The sequence below is a fragment of the Cebidichthys violaceus genome, unplaced genomic scaffold (assembly GCF_023349555.1).
Source record: "Cebidichthys violaceus isolate CVI_PGR_0920_01 unplaced genomic scaffold, fCebVio1.0.p SCAF_124, whole genome shotgun sequence".
NCBI lineage: Eukaryota > Metazoa > Chordata > Actinopteri > Perciformes > Stichaeidae > Cebidichthys > Cebidichthys violaceus.
In genome coordinates, this window is record NW_027176290.1 from 328,119 (window position 1) to 355,042 (window position 26,924).

Below are 26,924 nucleotides of genomic sequence, written 5' to 3' on the forward strand. Positions count from 1 at the left end.
GTTATAAAAGCAAGGCGGTGCGGGGCTATGATTTATTTAGACCCGAAAGGACTGCGGTTACAATCCTTTCCTCTCCTTTTTTTTTTTTTGCCAGCAGAGGCAAGAGACAGGGGAGATTTGGGGGAGGTGGAGGGTTTTCACGAAAAGGAAGAAGGAAGGATTTTAGGGGAGTGAAAGAAAGGAAGGAGTGTGGGATCGCAGTTGTAAAAGCAGCCAGTTTCCTGGCCATCATTTATTTATCTGCTGTTGGACCTGAGGAGAGGTAGAAACAGGAAAGGATGAGAGACAGATGAATCAGAAGATAGAGAGATGTGGGTGGAGAAAGGGAGAGGAAGATGGGAGCGAGAGACAGACACATTAAACAGATGCAAGATCAGACAAATCTGAACACCAGATGAGACAAAAAGATGCTAAAACAAGAGAGATGAGAGACACGTAGGACACAAAGGTGTGGAGGACATCAAAAAGACAAAAAAAAAAGAGAGAGAGTTGATAAAGGAGACAGGAAAGCAGTAAGTAACACTGCTGTGGCATTAGAAACCAGTGTGTGAGACCAGCGTTACAAAATAGATTGAAAAGATCAGAGGGAGGAGAGCAGGGAGGCATTAAATATTGATGGAACAAATGTCTGACTGACTGACTCAATTTGGCTCGTTGTTGTTTCCAGACCACCAAGGCTGCCAGATAGACTCAGAACAGTGTTTCTCAAAGTAAGGACGCAGACCCCGACCGGGGCCGCTGATGCGTTTCGTCGATGATATGACCTTATTAGATTAGATGAACGTCGATTGATGTTTTGTTATAGGTTTTAAGAGCTAAGAGGTTCTTCTCATGTTTCTGATGTTGTATCTTTGATGTTCTGCACATTTCTTATACATCCGGGTTTTTATTTAGTCACGGATGAATGAGCAGAATCTCAAACATGAATTGCCTTCAATGCATAAATAAACAGCCTTTGAAAAGAGACATTATTGTGTTCAACAGTCACCTGTCAGTCATGAAGTCTCATTCTGTTTCCATGAATGTTATAAACTCTTGTGGCTTTGAGTCCAACTTTTTTTTTCCCGCTCCCCTCTGCCTCTTTAATATCCGTCCGGTGTTTTTCCTCCGGCCTGTAATGAAGATAAACGCCACTACTACCATGGGCAAAAATTAAAGAAGGAAATTAGCATGCTCTGGTGATTTTAGGCAAGCTTCCATTTGCATGAAGATTAGAGGAGTTAGTCTGGGAAGTTGCCAGTCAATTTTTGAAAGTAACTTTTTTGGCTTGTCCGCAAGGGCTTTTGTGCTAACATAACATTACCTCGCCAGGAGTCGCTTTTCGTGACCACAATAATGAATTAAACGTTTTTTATTTTTACTAAAATGCTGCTCTCCAATAGGAAACAGAGTTACGGTTTTCGTTAAAAAAAGCAGAGAAACAGGCAGGCGATATGAGGCTCCGACGGTCAGAGAGTGTTTCATGCACAGCAGAGATTAAAGACTTTAAAACACGGTGAAGTTCACATTTCATCGTTTTTGAAACCGAAGCCACTGCAGCGTATGCATGAATAATTGACGAAAAAAACAATGTAGCAGACATTTGTTTTTTTTACTTTTGTGGATGTCAATTTCAAACCCTGTTGCGTAATTAAAAGCCAAAGACTGTGTGGGAAAATGAAGACGCATCGTCTCTTAACACCGAGCGTCGGGGGTGCCGTTTAGCAGAGCCTCTGTTCTGCTGGGCGGTCCGGTTGGAACAGTCCAGCGTCTCTTAGACTTACATTCATACCGGATGATTCCGCAGCACACACTTTATGTTCACGCCAAAGTTTAGTGCCAGCGCAGGAATTAGTGCGCCCTTTATGTTTCGAGGTAAGTCAGGCTGCCGGAGGTTATTTTAATTTTATGGTTATTTGTATCGGGACAAGTATGTAACATAAACCAATGCCACACACCGTGGCATTTACAGCCTAATAATTTGCAATATCCGTCCTTAAAGCAGATGGGCCTTTAAATTACATTCAACTCATCAATAAATACAGGAGAGAGAGCACAATTCACAAACTCAACAATAGGTACGTTAAAAACACAAAAGTCAGAGCCTAACGAGAAAACACAGACAAAACAATACAAGAGACAAACTAATACATTAAAGCGCCAGAAGATAAGAAGCATTACATCATGTATGACTACATGACTGATGATTCCAGTCTGAGTTTAGACTGATCCCAGTCAGGATCCAGTTTAGTTTAGACTGATCCCAGTCAGGATCCAGTTTAGTTTAGACTGATCCCAGTCAGGATCTAGTTTAGTTTAGACTGATCCCAGTCAGGATCCAGTTTAGTTTAGAATGATCCCAGTCAGGATCCAGTTTAGTTTAGAATGATCCCAGTCAGGATCCAGTTTAGTTTAGACTGATCCCAGTCAGGATCCAGTTTAGTTTAGACTGATCCCAGTCAGGATCCAGTTTAGTTTAGAATGATCCCAGTCAGGATCCAGTTTAGTTTAGAATGATCCCAGTCAGGATCCAGTTTGAGTTTAGAATGAAATTTAAACAAATATAGCAAAAAATGTTTTTGAAGAAGATTACCGCCCTTAGCTGCAAAGTTAACAAAAGTGTGTGTTTATGGTAAAAAATGCAAAAAAAACCCAGTGAAAAATAAATAACCTTTTAAACAAAACTCCAAAAGTATAGAAGCTCACAGCTCCTCTTACAACAAGCAGAGCCTTTCAAAAGTGCCAACGAGTCAGGCTGCTAAAGCCAGTGGTGTTCTTAGTTTCACCAGACGAGTCATTGACATTCCCCCGCTGCGTTCTGTGATGCTCTGCCAGAAATTAGTAGCATTGATTACGTTAGATGAAAACAGCTGTCGCTTCAAAGGTGATCACACTGAAGGGCCCGAACCAGAGTCCTTTAAAGAGTACGAGATCTGCTCTCTGTCGTCAGACACAGAGCCACGCCCCACTCGTCATTCTTTCACTCACAATCATGAACACATTGCGTGCCGGGGTGGCCTTATTATATTTGTCATTAAACACCTATCAGAGTCAATTAGAGCCACACAATAATTCTAAACAAGTGATTTTGCCAATGGTGAATGTTGTTGACGCGACGGTGAGTCTCATTGTGTCCATTGTTACCCCTAAACAAAAAGATTCATCTTGATTACTCGACAGTCCTTTTCATCTCAACACAAGCGTTTGGAGGCTTCGTATTGGTGCGGCTGAAGTTTATGAACTCCTTTTGTAAATTTGGATCTTGACTTCACGCGCTGATTATTGAAAAACAACAAATACAGCATCTGTGCATCACAAAAGGTCAGACCCTGCCCAAAGCTGCATGTCCCGAACAGTTTAGATCCAATAAAGATATTAAGGGGATTTGTCAGACGACGTCCTATTGATGCGTGATTGAGAAAAGAGCTCTAATTACTAAAGAAAATGAAAACAAAAGGTTTTCCTACAAATGTTTCCATCTTGAGTTTTGATGGTCAAAGCCGCGGTGCCGCCACAAACGCGTGGAGTGAAACTGGAAGAAGACTTTGCTCCGATGCACAACTTAGAAGAAAACCACGACCATTAAACCCAACAACCCCACAGTCGTCTTCCCTCTTAATACTTTGATTTTTTTTTGAAAGCCTTTGATGGTCAAAGCTGTATGTGCTCAAACTTGTAAGGCCAATAAACACAGCAGAAGTGGAAATGTAATTATGTGATATACACAGTTTTTAGAGCTGGCAGAGGAGCCGCTCCATCCACTTTGTCGTTTTTGATTCCCGACAATTCCTCGGCTTTGCAATCACGTCAGTGCAGATGGTCGGCATTCCTCCTGTAGCGACTAATGACTGTGTGCCAGCGTGAGTGAAGCACTTTTTACTCCGTGAGAGCGGATCTAATGCTGAGTGCCAGCGTTGAGATCAGGCCAGCGTTCCTCTGCCATACCCTGAAGTCTTTCCGCATATCGCTATTGTCCATTCGAGGAAAAACTGCTTTTATCCCCAAAATGTGAGGTTAGAATTTGAAGTTAAACGGCTCGTGCATTGTTTATATGCCGTGTATTATTTATTCTGTTTGTTTATGTTTTTTTGATTACATCAAAGCTTCTTTCTGAGATCACAAGAGATCGGATGGGTATTTTTAAATCTTTTATTTTCAAAAATAGATCCATTTCAACATTTTTGACGAATGCATTTTTCCTTTAAATGCACTATTAACTTGTATATACACAACTCAAAAGAAGTTAAATCAGGATCAAAGTCACAAAATAACACTTTAAAGCTGCACAAAACCAAATATATAAACCACCCAATGAAACACAAAGCTGAAACTAAATCATGAACCCAAACAAAAAACTATCAAATAAAACTACGGAGAGAAAAATCATAATTCAAACATCATAATGACACAAAAAAGTAAAGAAGAGAAACACTGTGAACATGAGAGAACATGTGTGCTTATTTAAATCCCAAAACATAAGAAAAGAAAAAGATTCTGCAGACCAGAGTAAAGACGGGGCGGTTTGCCCGTAAGCCATTACAGCTTTGTCTATCTTAATTAAGTACAATGGTACATTCAGTGTGGTCTAGGGATTTGAACCGCCAACCTGTGAGCTAATTTCTGCAACCTTTAGCTTCCAATTACGTCTTCGATTGAACATTTAGTCAAAAAATCGTACCCTAGAGCTTATTTTCTTGATTTATTATTCTCCGGCTGCGTTTTGCAGCGGGGCGGTCTTCTGATGATTTGCATTCACAAGGGCAAACCAATCACCGCTAATGCCCTGCAATGTCTCAATCAATAATATATAATCTATTTTAAAACACTTACCGCACAGCTAACGCCTGATTTGGAATTCCACTGTGTTTTAGCAAGTGTGTCTGCGTGTCTTTGAATGAGTTAATCCAGTTAGCGCATGTGTCTGCCAGGCCACATCAGAATAAATGATGGGTCCCCGTGTGATGATGAATGGTAATTTAGATTTAACATAACTGGACTAACGAGCGCGCTAATGACTCCAAAGCTAGCCTGGACAGCTCTCACTCGACGGGCTCTCGCCTTGCATCCCAATGAGCTGGGGAAAGGGCACCCATACACACACACACACACACACACACACACACACACACACACACACACATAGTGGAAAAACATGCTGGAGTGTTTTAATAAATGCACGCAATCATAAATTCATAAATGGTTCTGGCAGGGAAGCACACACGTCCACAGCCACGTGTGGTCCGGTGTGTGTGTGTGTGTGTGTGTGTGTGTGTGTGTGTGTGTGTGTGCGTGTTTCTGAGGACTCTGTGAGTGGTGGAGAGCAGCGACGTCAGGCTAATACGAAGCTGATTAATTAATAATTATTCATGGGCCGTACTTCAACCGGTTGAATTACACGCAGGGGGGGGGGGGGTTCGTTCGCTGATCTCTCGACTCAAGTTTTTTTTTTTTTTTTTTTCCTCCTCCGCCGACAACGAAGATTAATGAAAATAGACGAGAAGTACTTGATCATTTTCAGATAAAAATAGAATTAATCGCGTTCATTTTTCAAAAGGGCCTCTTTCTGAGTCTTACAAATCTAAAGAGGGGGCGTTTTCAGTGATGTGAAATATTTCTCAAGGTAATGGGGGATGTGTGCCCCGAATTCTGCTGCAAAGTCACGGCACTCTTTGGAACTTTACAACTAAGAGAAACACACAGTTCACGGTTTCCTACGGCAACTTCATCAGGTCTTGGTTGAGTGACAGGTCTAAATAAGGGGTGTGACTGCACGGCCGTATTTGCACACTTACCATTATGGATTTCTAAAGCCACTTATTGCCTTTATGTATGTGCAGGCTGCATGCCGTCGATACCGCGAGAAATCAGGTAATCTCTACCTGTTCAGAGCCGGAAGAATCCAATATGTGTCCATCAGCATTCGGCTTCCTATGGAGCCAAAAAGCTTAATTCCTACATGGTCGCTGATTTTAAGTTAGTCTAGGACACGAGTTTCAGTTTCATAGCGAGCAAGTGCCGAGCATCGTCGGTAACTGAAATGAAGGCGAAGCTCAAAAAGAAAGACGGAGCGGCGTCTGAGAGTGCGTGGCCATGTTTGATTCCCTGCTGCAGGACGGTCTGCCTTGCTGCTGATGCCACAGAAAAAAAAATGACAACGCGGAGGGAGTGAGCGTGAAAGACGGCGAGAGTGCATGAGGAGCGGGTCACGTGTCACCGCAACAACGTCCGCTGAACTGAAATGAATTCCATTTTTTTTGCAGAAAGTGAAACTATGACAGGAACTCAAGAGTGTGACAAAGAGAGACAGATGGCAAGATGGTTAGAGAAGTAAGAGAGAGAATAGAGAACTCACACCGCCATTACATGACATGGCCCCGACACACACACACACACACACACACACACACACACCAGGGTTGGTCTGAGAAGCACTCTAAAGAGCAGCGGACTGCATATTTTATGACCGCTTTTCTCCATGTAGCAAAGCTTTCTGGATGTGGATGTACCACCGAGAGAAGGAGAGGGTGAGGAAAAGAGAGAGTAAGACTGAGAGGAGTGAACTGTGTGTGTGTGTGTGTGTGTGTGTGCGTGTAGCCGAGGGCTTTCGGCCAACCAGCGACTGTCATAATTCATAAGGGGAGACAGACAGAGTCGCTCCGTGCACCGTAACTCCACAAGGTGACTTTCACTGAAACACACTTTTTTCCACGACTTTCTTTAGACCTTTTTTCAGGACATTTTTCACCTGCAAGATTTTCTTCTCTCTCTCTCTCTCTCGCTCTCTCGCTCTCTCTCTGTATCTCCGTTATGCTCCTCCTTTCTTACCACTTTGCCTCCTCTCCCATCGTTCTTGTATGTTTCCCCTTCATCATTTCGTGCCTCCCTTCATTCTTGCAGTGGCACAACAAACTCCACTGTTTCAGGTAATTCAGCGTCTACTTTGGACCAGCAAGAGTTTGACTAGACCGAGATAGTTCAGTGATCGTCCAACCAAGCAGCGAGACCAGAACAACTTTTTTTTTTTAAACATCTAGAGGGCAGCGAGAAAATACAGAATGAAGCGTACCAAGCTTGTAAGCTGGAGGCATGAATTGTATTTCCACCCACTGAGCTGTTGACCTCTCAGCCTCACGCCAACTTTTTAAACCAGAACCTACATTGCTGCAAGTTTTACAAATACTCTTTCAAAAAGAAAACGTGGATGAGTGTTGGTGTTATTTTTTTTAAAAGGGTTACATCAGTATTTCTCAACCTCTTTGCCCATGTTTGTATGTGCTGGTGACTAATGGGCACATCAATTTTTGAAATTAGTCCAATATCGAGCGAGAAGGCTGCAGACTGCAGTCGCTTAACGGCTGCAGTGCGATCGCTCGAGGCTATTCCTCGCCATCAACGAACGTTCGCTGAAGGTGTTCGCTTTTGCAACTGACACGCTCAGACTGTAAGTGAAGACATTATGGAAGGAAGCCGAGAAAAACACTTGTATTACCTTCGCCTTGATCTGTGTGTTGTCGTGTCTAAGACTTGTCTTGCAAGGAGAAGTCTCATTCATCTACATTGTCAAGATCATCTAAATATTTCAGCCATGACACTGAAAGTATTTTTTTAGCAAACGCTACAAGCTACACTTTCTGTACTCCGACACAACAACACTCCTCTCTCCGACTGTCACTCGCGTTTCCAGCCGTTGTCTTCCGGCAACAAGTCACATGACAAAATATCGAGCGGCGAAAGGTAAGACGTTTTTTATATTTCTCTTTTTCTTTCCGTGATGTCGTCAGACACTCTGAGCGTGTCAGTGCACTTTTAGTAGACGTACCGTACGTTGACACGGTGAGGAATCGCCCAGAAGACATTGCGGTTCTCCCTCAATACCGGACAATTTAAAAAGCTGTTGTGTCCATTAGTCACTTAGACACAACAGTATGAAATAGAGGGTTGAAAAATAACGGAGTTACCCTTTAATGTTTTTTTCCACTGTTAAAAGGAAATCATCCAACACACACACACAGCATTTCTGCCAAAAGACATTGCTGACGTGCCATAAGAGAATGATGCATCCTGGGAGAGCTCATCTATTATTTCAATACGAATCAAATACGAGAGAAAAAGATATATAATATTAATTTGAAGTTATATAAATCATGTCATACTTTTCAATATTTCAGTCATTCAATTTTTATTTAACATGAATCGACAGAATGGAAGTTAAAACAAAGCCAGTCCTCCAATCCAGCAAACGAGATGCTGTTGCTCCATCTGAAATATATATATATATATATATATATATATATATATATATATATATATATATGCTGTAAAGTATCTGTTGTGTTCTGCTATTGTGACTAAATACAAAAGAGCTTGTCCAAATAGTAATTACAGTATGGTGCAATACCCTGGCTTTGTGTGTGTGTGTGTGTGTGTGTGTGTGTGTGTGTGTGTGTGTGTACATGCAGCCCGTTGGCCTTAAGTGTAATCTGAACTTAACAGTATGGTCACATACAGTGATTGTTTGTGCCACTCTACTGGCACAACTGTCAATATTTAACAAGGGTTAGTGTGTGTGTGTGTGTGTGTGTGTGTGTGTGTGTGTGTCCGTTGCTAGGCCCACATGTCAGAAAGCCCCGGTGCAGTTGGTGTGTGTCCAGCGTCAGCCGCCACCCCCCCCGGTAACGATTGCATTTCTGCAGTCTTGTCCCGCCTCCAGATCTGTCTTGTATCCCTGACGAGTGGGCGCCGGATCGAAGCCCCTGGAACGAACCTCGCTTCAACCTAAAGTGTAGTCATACAAAAGGGTGTGTGTGTGTGTGTGTGTGTGTGTTTGAGCACGGAGGGGTCAGAAAAGAACAGAGCAGTGCAGCTTTCTGCTGTTCAGTGATTTTGGTTTGGCCGGCCTTTTGGCTTTCGGTTTGAGTCAGCAGGCTCAGCAGAGCCATCACACCCTGGCAGGGACACAGGGTCTGACCTGACCTGAGCGAGAAGAAAGAGAAGGAGAGGGACGAGGTTGTGTGGGAAAGAGGGGGGGGGTCAGCAGTGAGCAGAAGAAATTAAACGTTTATGAATATCTGTATGAGATTTTGCATGGAGGGGGGCTGAGAGGGATGGGGGAGGGGGAAGTGAGCCAAGAGAGACTGGCTGGGATAAGTGTGTAAGGTAACCACTCTCTTAAAAATAACGACAGTGGTTAAAGACGTATTTGTTTGGGTTTTTGAGACAATAATCCAGGAAGAGAACAGGCTGGATAAGAGGAAGAGAGAGAGAGAGAGAGAGAGAGAGAGAGAGAGAGAGAGAGAGGTGGAAGCCGGGTCTGAAAATGAGATAAAGAGAAACTGCGACAGCTTACTGTTTCCATTGGAATAATGATGGTGGTTTTATAATGCGCTTTAGAGTTTGTTGGTCTGGAGAGAGACACCGAGAAAAGGTCAGAGGGGTTGGAGGGGGGGGAAATGAAAACATGGAAATGAGGGAGAGAGAGAGAGATAAAAGAGGTGGAGGAAAAAGGAGGTGGAGGTGATAAACAAGGTAGAGACTGTCAGTCAAGAGAGACGAAGAGCAGAGGAGGGAGGTGAGAGTGGAGACAGAGTGGAACACTGCCATCAGAGGAGCACATCACCGGCTATTGCTAATTCTTTCAGTTCATCTGCTGATCGTAGGTGTGATGTTCTGCAGGCGTATCTTTGATGTCGTGTCTCTCTATCATGATGCAGCTCTACACAGTCGTGTGCTGTCGTTATGCTTTAATTTAGCTCAGAGTTGTGTCAAGTAAACATGTTCAAAAGTCAGAAGTAATTTAAATGTCCTTGGAGTATCTACAAAAGTGTTAACAGACCTGCTGGTAGCGCTTTCAGTCAGCGTGTAGAGGACGCCTCACACGGAGGAGGAGGGGGGGAGGAGGGGGGGGGGGGGGGGTGTTACAAAGAGCTTAAATGCAGAGGTGGGAATAGCGTCAGATATCGAAAGAGCTCGGTGCCAGCAGTCTGACCCACTCACAATTAATCACATCCCACTGGGTGGCAGGACAGGAAAGAGGAGGAGAGATGGTGATGGGGGAGAGGAGAGAGAGATAGGGAGGGAGGGAGAGAGAGAGAGAGGGAGAGGAAGGGAGGGAGAGAGAGAGGGAGGCGATTTAAGGTGGAAATCAAGCCGGGCTGTGAGACAATCGAGAAAAGATGATAGGCGAGCAAAAGAAAGGAGGAGGAGGCAATCTGCGATGTAATTTGTTCCCGTTTAAGGTGTAATGGTCTCATCAGTGGATTTTTATGTGCATCTCTCTTTGTGCCTCGTCCTCCTCTCCCGTGTTATTAGTCTCTTTCTCTCTCGCCTCTCCCTCGCTCCTCCATGTCTCGCTTGCAGATTTCATTTTGGAAACCCACAAAGCATTTGTATTCCGTCGGAATACAAGGGTGACATATGAAATGTAAGAAAGCAAAAGCCTGGTATTGTGTTCCCACACACACACACACACACACACACACACACACACACACACAGCCTTCTGCCAAACCACATGGATTTGTCCAATGATAATCATCCTGTATTCCTGTTTGCTCAGTGTCAGCTAATTAGATTAAAATCAACATCATCAGATTGTGGTTTTTTTAGGGACAGCTTTAGTAACTTTACTCCACATTCTCCACATCATTTACGCCCCACTTCAAAGAGCCTTGATTTCTCTCAAGGATACCTCCGTAGTTCAGATCCAGATCATGTTTTTGATCTGTTATATATATATATATATATATATATATATATATATATATATATATATATATATATATATATATATATGTATATATATCTTGGCACTTTATTGGACAAAGTTCCCTCCTTTGTCCATCAGGCAGTCTGCAAGGCTCGCTGGGCTCGGCACCTACATGGTCTCAGTGAGGAATAATGCAAACATGCATTATTCAGTCGTTGAAGCGCCATTACAGAAACCTTTTCTTGCCTCCCGTTTGTGCGGTCATATTTCCAGCAGACGGCGTTTTAAAATGTCATCGTTTCGCTCGTAATGTTGTCTGTTTCTTTTGAGAGGAAATAATGTCACTGTTTGCTCGCTCTGTCATGGATGTAATTTGACTTAAAATGCAGCAAATCTGCCAAAAGATTTGGTTTGAAAATACCTCGACTACTAATTGTATGAACTCCCCCCCCCCCCCCCCCCTTCCCGAGTGCTTTTTTTTTCGGTTTAGGTTGTAAACAGTAGAGCTTTCCCAGGGTGGTTACCAACAGCAACACTCTGGAAATGTCAATTTTCTCAGAGATGAGAGGAGTAAATTGCGCGACTTTGGTTGTGCACACACTCAAGACTTCATTAAACTAGCTTGTTCGTGCACTCACACTCGCCTACACACACACACACACACACACACACACACACATATATGTTTGCAACAGCACAATTGCACACACACACACACACACACACACACACACACACACAAACACTTATGCATACTCGATGTAATACCAGGCTGCCAGGGTAAAGCAGCAAAGCAGGCATTAAACCCCGTGGGAAAGTTCAAATATGAGGCAATTCGAGCACTAAAAGCCCTTAACTCTTACACCTAAAGACCCTTAAATCCTCTTTGTGGACCTCGTGGACCTTTAGAGTTCTGTGTCAAAGTCAACAGGGTCACAAATCACTTCAACTTACCAGCTGAAAACTCCTGATCCAAAGAGACGCACACTGAATGAAGGAGAGCGGCATTCATTTGCAAATCCCGCTCTTTCTCTGTTTCTCTGTGTCTCGTAGCTTCAGCATCCTCACACATACACACACACACACACACACACACACACACACACACACACACACACACACACACACACACACACACACACAGACATATATACAAACGCACACACCCACACTTGCTTATACAGAAGCACATTTACCTTCAGATCCACCTATAGACAGATAGACAGACACCTCCCCTCCCCCGTGTCTCTCTCTCTCTCTCTCTCTCTCTCTCTCTCTCTCTCTCTCTCTCGTGTGGTGAAGGGGTGTACAGGAAGAATGAAGAGGTTAAATGATCATGTGACCCGTTTGACTGAAAGAGTGAGCTGCTCTCTTTCTCCACAGTGAACGAGTAAATGGTGCTTGTGGAGGGGGGGTTAAATAAATGAGCGATTGAATGAGTGAAGTGTGTTTTCCCCTTTTGCCTCCTAAAGCTGCAATGAGGCCTCGGGGACGACGCCGAGGGCTCTTCACACAACTCTGAAAGAGTCTTTTCGATATAGTTGGCCCCTTTTTCAGCGTCTGTGTGGGAAAGCTCTGCGAGAAATTCATTCCTGTTCTCATCTCACGTCAAAGCAAAATAAGCGTAACACATTCCACATAACTCCGGAAAAAAACCCTGCTGTTTTGAAATCATATTTGGATGCTGATGAACCATGAAGAGTGAAGCAACAATAGAGAGCTGAGAAGAGATCACTCTCTTTACAGTTAATACTGGTCAGCAGCTGGTTAGCTTAGCTTAGCTTAGCACAAACACTGGAAACAGCTAGCCTGGCTCAGTCAAAAGGTAACTGTGTCTTGTTTTTTTTTAATGTGGACAGAAAACAGAGTCCAAGACTTCATGAGGTTACTTCACGCCATCACCCCCTGTACATGCTTTGTGCTAAGCTAAGCTAACAGGCCGCTGGATGTAGCTCCATACTATATTCGCTATATTGACGTCAGAGTCGCTGCTCTGTGATCCAATTTATACCTGCGATAACCTGTCCGCCGCTGGCCCCATTTCAATCTTTCTAATCAATATGTTTTCCAGTCACACTACTGGAATTGCAATTTCGATCCGGAAGATCCTAAACAAGATTTAGGAAACGGGCTTGTCAGCTTGATTTAACCTGATAACATTGATAATAGCATAACCTCTGCGCTTCATTTAAAGCAGGCTTTACATAATGATGTATTGAATGCAGGAGGTCTTGAATTTCCCCTTGTGAACGTTACTTACGATCCACATAATAACCATGAAGGACAATCACTTCCTTCACATTCAATTCAAGGCATTTTTTCTTCTATACTTTTTCCCTTTCACTCCATATTATCCCACACACGATTTCCCACAATACCCTTAAAGGGGGCATGAACTGTTCATGTTCGTAGGCAGTGTAAAAAGATGGCTTGCAATAGGTCATCGGCCCAAATTGAACTTGACGTAAAAGAGTCACACAGATTATCTTTTCCCCTGGAGGCAAATCCAACCAAAAGCACTGAGCTGTGTTTCCACTGAAATGTATTTTGCTTTTTTTTTTTAATATGCCGATGTGCCCGAGCCTCAATCCTCGTGGTTCTCAGGCTAGTTTCACAACCTAACGGTCCACATGTAAAGCAGTGCCAGGTTTGAGCAGAGACAATTTGTTACAGCAGCAGTATAGTATTCACTCAAAGAGACCCTGATGAGAACACAATGTGTGTTTCTGGAATCTTTGTTTTGGGTCACATCAATGATTTCTATATCTGATCTCATCTCATCTTCAACCGCTTATCCGGGATCGGGTCGCGGGGAGCAACAGCTCCAGCAGGTGGACCCCAAACTTCCCTTTCCCGTTGCCACATCAGCTCAGCTCTGACTGGGGGATCCCGAGGCGCTCCCAGGCCAGTTTGGAGATATAGTCCCTCCACCTGGTCCTGGGCCTCCCTCGGGGTCTCCTCCCAGCTGGTCGTGCCTGGAACACCTCCCTAGGGAGGCGCCCAGGTGGCATCCTCACCAGATGCCCGAAACCACCTCAACTGACTCCTTTGCACGCTAAAGGAGCAGCGGCTCTACTCCGAGTCCCTCACGGACGACCGAACTTCTCACCCTATCTCTAAGGGAGACGCCAGCCACCCTCCTGAGGAAACCCATTTCGGCCGCTTGTACCCGCGATCTACTTCTTTCGGTCGTGACCCAGTCCATTTCTATATAATGTTTGCAATTATTCGAGGCAGTCTGATCAATCGTAAGTACAACACAGCTCTAAGTAGGGTCGTGAAATTGCTTTGTTGTGCTTTCAGTTTGTGGTCTCGTTCCCACGATGGAGTATTGATTTGAGATTTCAGAGTAGGTCCGAGTGCTCCAGAAGGTTTTTACCCAGGAGGACTATCTAAAATGAGACATCAGCGCTTGAAAAAGAGGAAGTCTGATATTATGTGTTTGTTTTTGTTTTTTACACTGAAAGCAATAAAGGTTCCCCTCGATAGTGACACTCCTGACAGCTGGCCTTTTTTTATTTGCTAGCAATGTTCAGATCATTTTTTTAAATGGAGAAAATAATTCATACACATGTCGTGATCCTGAATGGGAATGCCATCGACTGTCTGACACACAAACCTTTTTACGGTGTGCGTATAATCAGAAATGTGATTTACTAGAGATGTAGTAAACACTCAAATGACCGTTCGATACTGGAACGCTTTATGATGCGTTTTACATCGCGTTTGGTAATTCGGTCATCAGGACTCTTCTTTCACCGGGACCCCTTTTCACGAGACCATAACTAATGTCAGTGATTACCAGAGAGAATAATCGCATTGAGCGTGAAGTCAATATTGGTTGTAATCACAGTCATAAAGTTACATTGTTCTGTTGCGCTAAAGTGGCTGTAGTAATTCAGACGTTACAGATCAGGGTATTGATCTGTGTCTGTTAAGGCTGATTGAGCGTAATAGACACTAATAGAAATTTACTTTATTACACGCACACATTCAGACACACACGGTGACAGCAAGTGAGTCCAAATGAGCAAAGAAGCTCTGACGTTTGACGAGGCAGACGGCTGTTTGTGTCCCGTGTGAAAGTCAACGGTGAAATATTTTACCTTGGTTTTGCGACATTACGTGAACCTAAGTGGAGGTTTATTTTGGAAAGAGATTGCATGTAATGAGCAGAAACTGACACGTCCAAAAACTGACCATGAAAATCATAATCTTATTGTCAAAAGCTGTTTTGGAGTATTTTTCATGCCACGCTTAATATCCAGGATCTTAAACGTTGAGCAAAAACAGTTTGGACCTCTGCAAACAGCCAGCTAATCAATGTGTGTGTGTGTGTGTGTGTGTGTGTGTGTGTGTGTGTGTGTGTGTGTGTAAGAGGGAGGAAAGATTGACAGGTGAGGCTTTGACCTCGGTGTGTAGGCTGCTGCAAAGACATATATGATAACATCACTCTCGTTCCCACTCACACACACACACACACACACACACACACACACACACACACACACACACACACACACACACAAACACAAGCGATAGCATCTCCCTGGTGGGTTGCCTCTAAAGAGTCTCCTCCATCACTGACTGCAGAGGCCCATTTATTGCAGCAGAGAGACCACTGCATCGAAAACACACACACACACACACACTCACACACACACATGCATGCAGACACCTTAGCATGTGCAGCACATGCTGACTCAAGAATACACCAGTAGCACACACACACACACACACACACACACACACACAGACACACACACACACACACACACACGCACACACACGTTCGGGGGACATGGATCTTTCCTGCAGCAGCACGGCAGCGGTCACTGCAGCCGATCTCAAATTAAAAAGAAAGAAAATAGAGCTGAATGGGCATTTTGTAATAGAAACATTGTGTGTCGCAAAACATTGTTGGACTAGTCCTTGAGCTCTCTTTTACTGTGACTGCAAAAAACTAAATGTGATTTTTTTATTTTTATTTTTTTTCCCGAATAATGAATCTGCAGGGCAGCACGCTTCCTGTATAATGTGGGCTTTGCGGCTGAAATCCGCACTAGACTCTAGACACATGATGACTTTTGTATTTTAATAGGAGGAATATATGGGAATATAAGAAGGAGTGTAAGCATAGAGTCGAGACAAACCACTGAAGAAGAACGTTGACACTGGACACTGGATTCCCATCAGAGACATTGACTGATGATCTTGTCTTAGATATCCTTAGAGGTCCCACAGAGAAAAAGAGTGTTGAACGACATCCAATAATGTACGTCTAGACATGTGTGTGTGTGTGTGTGTGTGTCTACAAGCAGCGTGTTTAACCTGTACATCCTGTATCATTAACTCTGTGGATCCATTCCAGCTTTAGAATATGAAGCAACACTTCAACGGCGACTCGGTGACGACGCTGGCGACGCTTTCTCTTCGTGTTGCTTTCGATGCTTGCAGTGTGAACATGTACTACCTTTGCAACAGTCAGCGTTGGACCTTTTGCACCAATGTCAGACCTGCACATATTTGTTTTATGAGCACTTCAAATCCAAGAGCATCTACAATGTTGTTGTTTTTTTAGAGCGCAGCCTTGTGCCAGAAGCGGTGTAAAATAAGCTGGAAAAAAAAAAAAAAAGAAAACAGCCACAATATAAAACATAGTTGTGGACTTCTAAATGATGTTTTTAGTGTTGATCTTGGCTTAAGTCGGTCCGGTCGCTGCTTTATTAAGGCAGAGAGATGTGGACCGGGGGTTGAACGGAGTGAGCAGGGGAATAACTGACAGGGAAATTGCAGCGGGAAATTATTGTTATTTCACAATTAAATTATATATACTGGGTGGAATCACCCCTGACAGGGCTGACCATAGCAGCACTGCTAATGTGTGTGTGTGTGTGTGTGTGTGTGTGTGTGTGTGTGTGTGTGTGTGTGTGTGTGTATTTGAGAGTGAGTGTGAAACTTTATCCATCTACCAAGGCCACTGAGGCTATACTGGCATGGAGGGAAACGTAGAAAGAGATTCGGAAGGAGAGAGAATTAAAGAGAAAGAAAAGTAGTAACATCAACAGAGTGAAGCAGAAACGGTCTATTTTGGGGCTGAGTGGGTGTTAGTGAAAACACAGCAAGCCCCCGGTAATGAGCCGTTTGTGAACAGTTGTGACGACGGCGCGTAGAAACAGACCTTCCTTGACTTTTTTTTTTTTTTTGTCGGCGAAATCCAAAACCCTCACCGTGGTCACACTGTGTGTTTAGGCACAAACATATTGCAGATGCTGTAAAAAGAAAAAAAAAAAAAAAAATCCTCTCATCTTGAATTTGGGCCATTTTTCAGAGAGAAAGCCGACCTTGTCCTTGTCTGAACGCAGAGAAAACACGTTGTCAAACGTGAAAAATGAACGGGTTTCATGAGGAGCGCCCGGCCTTTATTCCTCCTGAAACAATGACTCTTTGAATACACACGGTTTCGGGTGATATGTAAAATAAACTAGCCCCTATTTTCTATCCAGTGAAATTAACGATCCATCGGAACTTTAGGCAAAAACAAAGCAGGACGGTTGCACTGGCTCCTGTTGACGTTGGCTCCCACAAGCCACCAGAAAACTGATCCTGTAGTGAGAAGGATCTCTCATTTACAGACACATGAAGGTCATTATTCTATCATATTATATCTAGTTAGTTTGATTATAAAATAAAACAATAATACAAATAGGTGGCTGAAATGGATTTTAAAATTGTAATTTGCAGCAAAAAGTGTTTTTTCTGGCACAAGATATGTAGTTGATTTGCATTATCTCCCAATGCTTTGCTTCACTTTCAAACGCTAGAAATAATTTCTTCACATTGACATTGAAATTTAAAAAAAAAACATCCGAGATCACAAGTCAAAAGCCTCATACAGCCTGCAGCACCTCTGCGGGTAACAACTGAAGCATTTGTTCTGTTTCTCACACAGTAGTCACTGCATCCTGACCACATAATGTAAGCTCTATGTCTTTGTCCAGTCTTGTGTTTTGCTGTATTGCATTTTTTTTATGTGGACTGCACTATACTTCAGTCATGAGGGACCCGCTTGTGTTCTAATCCCCCCCCCCCCCCCCCATCGAGTGTTTAGTGTGTGCTGCTTTACCGGCTCGTACGAGTTCTGCCGATGCAATCGGATCCCCCTGTGGAAGGCTTTGATGGAACGGCTGTCTTCTTCTCTGCATTTCTTTTCAATGCTCTGATTTCTGTCTCCGTCTTCTGTGCGTGGAAATCACAGACAATCAATACGGGGTTGAGTTTCTTCAACGCACGGAGTGGGATTGCTCTCGTGTGTGTGTGTGTGTGTGTGTGTGTGTGTGTGTGTGTTTGTGTGTGTGTTTGGTCGTAATGACAGTCCGCCTTGTTTTTCATTCCACTTTGGGTCGATACTACATATGAGGCAGAGTGTAGTTTATGAGGGAGCTAATAGTCAGAGATAGCAGTGACCTGCTTATGAGTTAGAGATGGGAGAAGCACAGATCAAGGGGATGGGTGGTGTGTGTTCATGTGTGTGTGTTCATATGTGTGTGTGTGTGTGTGTGTGTGTGTGTGTGTGTGTGTGTCTGTGTGTGTTTGCGTATCAATAAATAATGAGTTAAAGCGGGACCCTGAACAGAAGGTCAGAATTTGTGTTTTGCAGTTTTGATGATGTTTGAAATAGGACCAGAGACGTTTGTATGATTTAATTTCAAATCAAGTGATTTATATTCATACAACCCAGATTAACATATTTGTCTTTGCGAGTTTTACAAGCTCTGCATCACGTGCACCCCCCCGATTCTGAGACCCTCGAGTCAGACGAAGAGCAGCTTTACTTTAAGGGGGATATTGTAAATTGTTTTCTCAAATTATATGTTTAAATATGCAAATAATCCAATTTTCCAAAAGTGCAGTAAAATAAACATCCAAGTGTGTATTTTGGGCTTTTTTCTTTCACTTGTCTGAAAGACAAGCTCTATTCATTTATCATGGTTTCAACAGTTTGTTTGTGATTTATATCATTAAAGAGAACATAAATATGTTTTAAACAGCTGAAGATCAGTGGTTTCCACCTCTTTGAGTCGTGTTATTGTAGAAAAGCCTTCGTAACGTGTGTTGCTGTACCATAATATGTTTGAGATTCTTTGCTTAGCCACCTCAGGATCCCTCCCAATTCATTCCCTGACCCCTTTTGGGTGAACTACTGCCGTGGAGAAGGAGTTCTTAGTTATTTAAGTATGACTTTAAAACAAAAATCCCCAAAGTTGGAGATTGGAGAGGTCAGGGATGAGGTGACGAGAACTCAAACCTGCGTTCCGGACAGAATTTAATTCAACTTGCGTCAGAGTTTAAACCGCCAGACCAAAAAGTGGCACCAGGGTTTTATTTTTCTAACAATCTGTTTTTCTCTTTTCTCCCCCTCTTTCCTCCCTCTCTCTCTCTCTCTCTCTCTCTCTCTCTCTCTCTCTCCCTCTCTCTCTCTCTCTGTTTCTCCATCCAGCACCCTCAACAACAACAACATCACCCTCATCCCCCTGTCCAGCTTCAACCACATGCCCAAGCTGCGGACACTGTGAGTATAACACACAATCACACACACACACACACACACACACACACACACACACACAGACACACACACACACACACACACACACACACAGACAGAAAACTGCTAGCATACACCACAGACGCTCACACACGTGCACTCTGTGGTTGCACATTAACACATGCGCACGTGCACAGAGATGTATTAGTGCCTACTTTCATGCGAACTGAGTACATTCACAAAACCACGCACATCACTTTCATACACACACACACACACACACACACACACACACACACACACACAGCATGGCAGCAGGGTCTGTGTGCCGTCATCTAATCATGCCATAATAAGAGACCAACTCTTCCATTGTTTCATGACTGTGAATAATTATGTGGCCGTTGCTTACACACACACACACACACACACACACACACACACACACACACACAGAGATGGATACAGTGACAAATATGTGCATGCACCACAAACACACTTGAGAACTGGTAACCCCATTAATGCCGCAAGAAAGACTTGTTTAGGCTCCATAGTTCAATCTGCTTTGATTAAGTAGGAGAAACCTCCTGCACTGATGTTACTGACACTGAGAAACACACACACACACACACACACACACACACACACAGTCATGATCCAACATGCACCCCAGGCCAAATCATTCTTTCTGATTGATAATAAGGGGGGCTTCATTTGTACGTGTCTTTTTTTTCTTCCTGTATTTAGTTGTGTGAGGGAGAGAGTTGCCAAGGCAATGGCACGACATCTCAAGGGGGACTACCCATAATCCCGAGGGACTGTCTGAGAGGCAGACCATTTGGTTGGGTTCCTGCTGGCCACACTGGGGTTGATTTCTGCCAAACCAGCGTGCAGAGAATGGGATTTCCTCCCCAAATCATCATCTTTAATAGGCCCTTGTGCGGTCACTCGACCCTACTTAAAACAAAAAATGGGGATTTCTAAATACGAGCGGGATAACAATCGCAGAAGTCCATTTGTCTTTTACGACCATTCTCTCCGTTCAACTTTTGAACGGCAGCATCCCTCAACAGCCAATCGCACGGCAGGGTTTCTGTATTTCCTGCACAGCGCTGCAACTCGAGTGGCAATACGGCTCCAGATCAGCCTTTGAAAATTGGATTCTGGCAGCAGCGCAGCAACGCAGTCGCCAGCAAATTGAGTACAGAGTTACCAATATCCAGTATCTTTTAATCAGGAGCCCTTGTGTGCTTCTGTTTTCTGTCAAAGGTCCCTCGTTCTCCCTCTTCCCTCTGTCTCTCCTCGTCCTGGCGTTATGTATGCATCAATTTCAATTTGTTTCTCTTGTTTTTCTTCCTTATGTTTCACTTCTTCCTCACTTACAATCGTTCTTCTCTTTTCAGCCTCTCCTATCATACCACTCTTATTCCTCCTTTTCATTTTTCTCTGATATCCATCACTCACTTCCCTTTGTGTTCTCCTTCCTCCTACCTTCATGCCCTTTTGTTGCTTCCTCTTTCTACGTCTTCACATGACTCCCTCTGTTTCCTCCTGTCCTCCTGTGTGGTCCCCTTTCTCCTCCTCCTCCTCCTCCTCCTCCTCCTCCTTTTTGTTTCTATTCTTCATGTTCATCCTCCTCTCCTCTTCCTCATCTCCTTCATACATCTGTCTGTCCCCCCTTCATCTTTGTGAAGTGTGTGTCTGTTTGTGTGTGTGTGTGTGTGTAGAAACTTCTTTGTAAATTAATTGGCTTACAGTTTAATATCTGCTGCTTTTACACACATTCAGTTCATGTTATTCTTTTTTCCTTTCCTCTACCTCTCTGTCTTCCTCTTCCTCCCTTTGCTCTTGTTTTCTGCAGTATCTGTCTATTCTATTAGCAGCAGTGACATCACCTCATGGTGTGTCTCATTCAGAAACTTGAACCAACGAAAAGATTAGAAATCCCACTGCTTCTCCCCTGTGTGTGTGTGTGTGTGTGTGTGTGTGTGTGTGTGTGTCTAGTTCACTGTACTGGAGATGTGCCCAGTGGAGCAAATACTAAGAATAAACACACACACACACACACACACACACACACACACACACACATATTCACAGAAACACCATGCACAATGTCCTTAAACACAAATAAGCCCAACAAACGCTATCACTGACTTACAGCTAGTCCACACACACACACACACACACACACACACACACACACACACACACACACACACAAGCACAGCACTTTCTCCACACCCCCTGCCTCTCCCCATTCTCCCCTGTGTTTTAATCCTACTTGTCAGTAATTAAGGCTGAGCCGGGGGTGGGCCGGGACGTGGCTATCTCCATGCGGGGGTTTGACTATAAACTGGATTTATAATGGGAGAGCGGTATTAAAACCCGCTGCCCCCGCTGCTAGCATCAATGAGCCCATCTCTGTTCCATAACAGGATTTGTCCTCTGCTTTATTACAAAGGGAGGCCTGTCTTCTGAAAGGCTAGATATCCCGGCTGGCATATAATACGCTGACAAGACACTCTACTGTTCATCCGCCCTCCTTCTCCTCGTCTCGCTCTTTCTTTTCTTTCTTTTTTTCTTTTAAGGTGTCAAACCCAGCCCCGTAAAGCCTGTAGAGAGTCTCAGCTCCGTGAAACATCTCCTGATGCTTTCTATATTGAGTTGTACCATTTAATTAACGCTACAAGTGAAATGTGAGACGGCTGTTAGTATCAAGGTTGCCGTTGAGTTCTTCAAATTTAAGTTTGCAACGCGTTGCCCGCCTCAAACTGAATTCTGTTCATTCTCTGTGGTGCTGGAGTGGAGGAGGACAACTCCTGGTATAAATATCTAAAAGACATACTACCAAAACTAAATGTATGGCTGAATAACACCAGAGGCATATGGAAGAAAATGCATTTTTGTCATTTTGGTGAACTGACTCTTTAAAATATGTTCAGGCCCAGGAATGAGACACATCCCATGTAATCACAACATTTCTCTACCAAGCTAGCCACTATGACATCAAGGCAAAATGATTAAAAATTATATATTTATATGATATAAATATGATATTTTTTCTGTCTCCTCTGTTCCTGCCTGGATCTATCCTTCAGTCTCTTTGTCCAGAATGTTATTCTTATTCTTTCCCACCTCTGTCTCTGTCTCTCTTCTCTGTCTGTTTGGGTCTTTCTGAATGGATTGTGATTATGCCGTATGAGACCTCCCTGTAAAGGGAGTTATTCTCACGGACCTTGGGGAAATGAGAGTTGAGGATATTACTCTCTCTCTCTGTGTGTGTGTGTGTGTGTGTGTGTGTGTGTGTGTGTGTGTGTGTGTGTGTGTGTGTTTCACCTCAGAAACAGCCTCGTGATCCTGGCCAAAGGGCGTAAGCCGTATGAAAAGTAGAACCTATTTGAATCCCGACTCAAACACGTTTGCTCTCACTGAGCTGATGTGCTTCACGGACGTTTATTTTATTTTTTTTGAGACAGACTTTTGCTAGAAAGCGTTCACTTCAGATGGGACGGCTTAGAATTCACTGAGTTAATTTCACTCACTCGGGCTCATTTATTTCTCCCACCTGTCTCACAGGCGTCTGCACTCCAACAACCTCCACTGTGACTGTCACCTGTCCTGGCTCTCCGATTGGCTCAGAGCCAGACGGGGCTTGGCTCCCTTCACCCAGTGCATGGCCCCCGCCCACATGAGAGGCCTCAACGTCCCAGATGTGCAGAAGAAGGATTTTGTCTGCAATGGTGAGCGCAACATCCGCACCCATTCACACGAATATCAAAGAGTGCACCTTTCTAGTGCTTATTGCGGCGTGCAAAGTGATGATGCGACTCCTTCTTCAAGAGTCAAATATGCCACGCTTTTAGTTTCACCCAACATTTGTTTCAAAATGTTTTTCGCTCCATTGCAGCCACATGAAATTGACACACGACGGTACTTTTAAGAGCGACGTCGAGCCTCTGAAGTAATGTCTGACTGAGAACTATTCAGCAGCACCAACATGAATTTCAGCGCCGTTGGCAGTAGTCACTCTTTGACGTAGAGGTCTGCAAAACATGGAATGTAACGACCGGGCCATTATTAGAGCCAACGCTGTTATCATGTACAGACAGCTCAGCATTGAGTTTACAGCACTGAAATAATGACGCCGTGTAGAGCGCGTAATCAGCTGAAAGGCCAGTATAAGAGCAGTATTGTTATCAGCTGCAGATAGTATAGGCACTGTTTATAGGCCTCTGATTCGGCTCCTGGTTGATTACACTGTCGGGCTGCGCTCTCTTTATTAGCCTTTAGCCTCGTCTTTTCTCCCAGCATGCTCCACGGCAGACCTCCTCTTCCTGCTCCGTTTCTCCATTCCCACCCTGTGTTTCTCTTGTTCTCTCTTTATTTCTTCCCTCCCTTTTCCCTTCTTTTCGTCCTTGCTTTGTTGCTTTGTCCGGCTCATACCGAGCAATGTTTTTTTGTACGCACTGTGGCCAGATGAGATTTAGTGCAGTTCATTTTGCAATTTCTGCCCGTTCCATACCCCCCAAAAAAAACATCATGCTTCCCCCAGAGAATGTATTCCTGAAACAATACAGAGACCATCACATGGGCACACTAAAACACCCTGAGGCTGACTCTCGTCTCATTGAGAGAAACTTGAATAAAATGCACAAAAAAAAAAACCCCACCATAAAGAATTAATAATAAATCAGAAGCTAAAATATGATTGCAGAATTTGTAGCAGGAGTAATAACTGTAGCTGCAGGCGTGACATAGTTTCCTGTCGCCCTCCACAGTTGGCAGTAAACCAGCAAAAGCAATCTCATATTCAAACAAGTTGAAGTTTATCTCTGTTTGATGTTTTTTTTTAAAAATCTATCTCTATATTCCATCCGTATATTCCATCTGTATATATCGCCGTCTGCAGGTCCAGCCCAGACGGAGTCGAGGACGTGCGTTCCTCAGGTGGCCGTGTGTCCGCCCAGCTGCAGCTGCAACAACAACATAGTGGACTGTCGTCGTAAAGCCCTGACTGAAATACCAGCCAACCTCCCCGAGGGCATCGTGGAGATGTAAGGCTTTATTTATTACCTAAATGCTACGCGTGTCAGCCGTGGTATCCACTGACTTCTTCACGAGGAGCCCATTTTACAAATCATTTATTGTCTTTTCTTTCAAAAAATATTCCCCGCAGTCTTTTGCACAGCATATATCAGTATTTGTATCATGTGATTCTTTATTTAAAACTGCATTCTGGACACAATATTGACCCATATTGAAATTCCCTGCGTTGTACTTTATTTCCTTCTGTGCAACAATATCACGCTCTTTGTAAGATTACAAATAGTCACTTCAAAGCTGGTTCGGAATCCAGAGTTCGAATGAAAAACAAACTTAATCCACACACACACACACACACACACACACACATTTTTGCTCGCATACACACAACGCACTCAGTCTCACTGTGATCTTTAGACGCTTTGATTCAACCTGACCTAGACCTAACATCTAACCCGATCTTTGGCTCACTGGGTTTGAGATTGCAGCAAAACTCTATTCTTTTACACACTCATACACTTTGCCTCCTCCACTCTCTCCCTCCTCCTTTCTGCCTCTTACTCACATTTAAACACACACACACACACACACACACACACACACACACACACACACAGTGGGACGTGTTTGATATCCGTATTGATCGTTGTACCCTGTTTGTTTGTACAGAGGACAGCTGGTTGATTGCTCTCTGAGTAAGGGAGCAATTTCTCCCCCGCAATGCTACGCCAATACCTCTATACCTCCCCAGCATAAGTAATAGATTCACACCCACATACACACCAATGCACTCGCATTTATGCAGACACACCAGTTTTGTATGCGCAAACAAAGTATGTACTTGGGCACAAATTACAGGTACACACACACACACACACACACACACACACACACACACACGATCTTGGAGGGTCAAACACACACACACACACACACACACACACACACACACACACACACACACATAAAGATGCATTGTGATTGAGCCACAGGCACCAAAACATTACTGATTAAATCTCTTGGACACACAAACACACACACACACACACACACACACACACACACACGCACACACAGCATTAGCATTTGAACCATTAATAAATGCTGTTGCAGCAGCCAGAAACAATAGAGCGTAATAGAATGATGTATTGTCAGTCCTACAATAGGAACAAAGTCATGAATGCTGGTGGCAAGGATCACTGCCAAATGTGTGTGTGTGTGTGTGTGTATGTATACAGTATGCAAGCGTGTGTTTGTGTGTTAATCTGTTCCTCCAAGTCAAATACATTCATAAAGCAATTTAGCAAAACAGGTTTGTCTCAAGGCGTTTAACTTCATTAGGACATTGACAGTGTGTGTGTGTGTGTGTGTGTGTGTGTGTGTGTGTGTGTGTGTGTGTGTGTATGTGTAAGTGTGTGAGTGCGCACTCAGCCCATTGTGAAAATGCTCACCTGCCAAACCCATCTCCTGTTCCAGTTGCCGATCAATCGCCGCCTCACCTTATAGATTTTTCATATTGCCTCTTAAAAAGCCTTCCCTTTAATACATCCTCTGATATTGAGCCTCTAAGTGTCTTTGACTCAACCTTGTTTTAAAGTCCCCAGATATAATTTGTGACCTGTTGTGTGTACAGATTGTCTCCGTCAATATCTGTACATCCTTGATTTATTTTGACCCCTTGTAGAAATAAGGCGTAGCTGTTGTTGTTGTTGTTGTTGTTGTTGTTGTTGTTGTTGTTGTTGCCGGGGGATTCAGAAGTCGACATGAGCGAAGACACACATTCACCTGTAAGGTGTGTGTGTGTGTATGTGTGTGTTGCATTCAAAAGCAGCACCGCGTTTCATTTTACAAACACAGTTACAAGGGTGGCAGTCGCTAAAATTTAATCCCTGCAAAATGTGATCAATATTCGGCTTTGGGTCCATTTAAAATGTATCGGCGGTATTAAGCTGTGACAAAACGGCGATTAAAGACGAGACAGATGGACAGACAGACAGACGGCCAGAAAGGAAAAGAGCGGGATGGAGAGTGGAGGTCAAGAGCAGGACAGGGTGGGGTCTGAAGAGGAGGAGGAGAGGAAGAAGAAGGGTGGATTAGTTCCCATTTATCATTCTGACAGCCGACCCTGTGGCTGGCCTTGGGACCTCACCGCATCCTCCTCCTCCTCCTCCTCCTCTCCTCTTGATTTTCCCTCTCTTCTCCCCTGTTGTCCACACTTCTCCGCTCCTCTGATTTCTCCATCGTTGTCCCAGTTTCCGTCTCTCTCCCCTCCTATGATTTCTCTTTTGTCCTCTCCTTTCATTTTCTCTTATTTCGCGCTCCACGCCACAATGTATTTTATTCACAACCGCTTCCTCTGCCTCCTCTCCTTTCCTCCTAGGATAGAATAGAAGGACAGATAAGTTATATAGATGAACGTGTAGCCTAGACCATCAGGAGAGCAGAAACTAAACTACAGTGCATTTCCCCAAACGTGGGCTTTTGCGTCTAGTTCTGATAGCCCCCCACGTGATAATGGATAGAATACTGCCAGTGCGGTGTAATGAGTGTGCAGTCTTCCAGAGAAAGAGATGTGATAACTTCCCCTTGGCCCTTAGCCTGAAAGCATTGAAGACCCTACTGTGTTCCTGAATACAGTCTGACTGCATC

The 26,924-nt window shown here is 43.8% G+C and overlaps 1 protein-coding gene across 1 annotated transcript in view; it reads left to right on the top strand.

Moving 5' to 3' along the window:
- The window catches only part of LOC137869512 (slit homolog 3 protein-like), a gene marked incomplete at its 3' end in the record, with an annotated part of 182,193 nt that overhangs the window by 116,216 nt on the left and 39,053 nt on the right, over positions 1 to 26,924 (top strand). Inside the window, 3 exon segments of the mRNA XM_068706927.1 lie at positions 19,185 to 19,256; positions 22,809 to 22,972; positions 24,142 to 24,286. Of these exon segments, the coding sequence (XP_068563028.1) occupies positions 19,185 to 19,256; positions 22,809 to 22,972; positions 24,142 to 24,286 (381 nt within the window).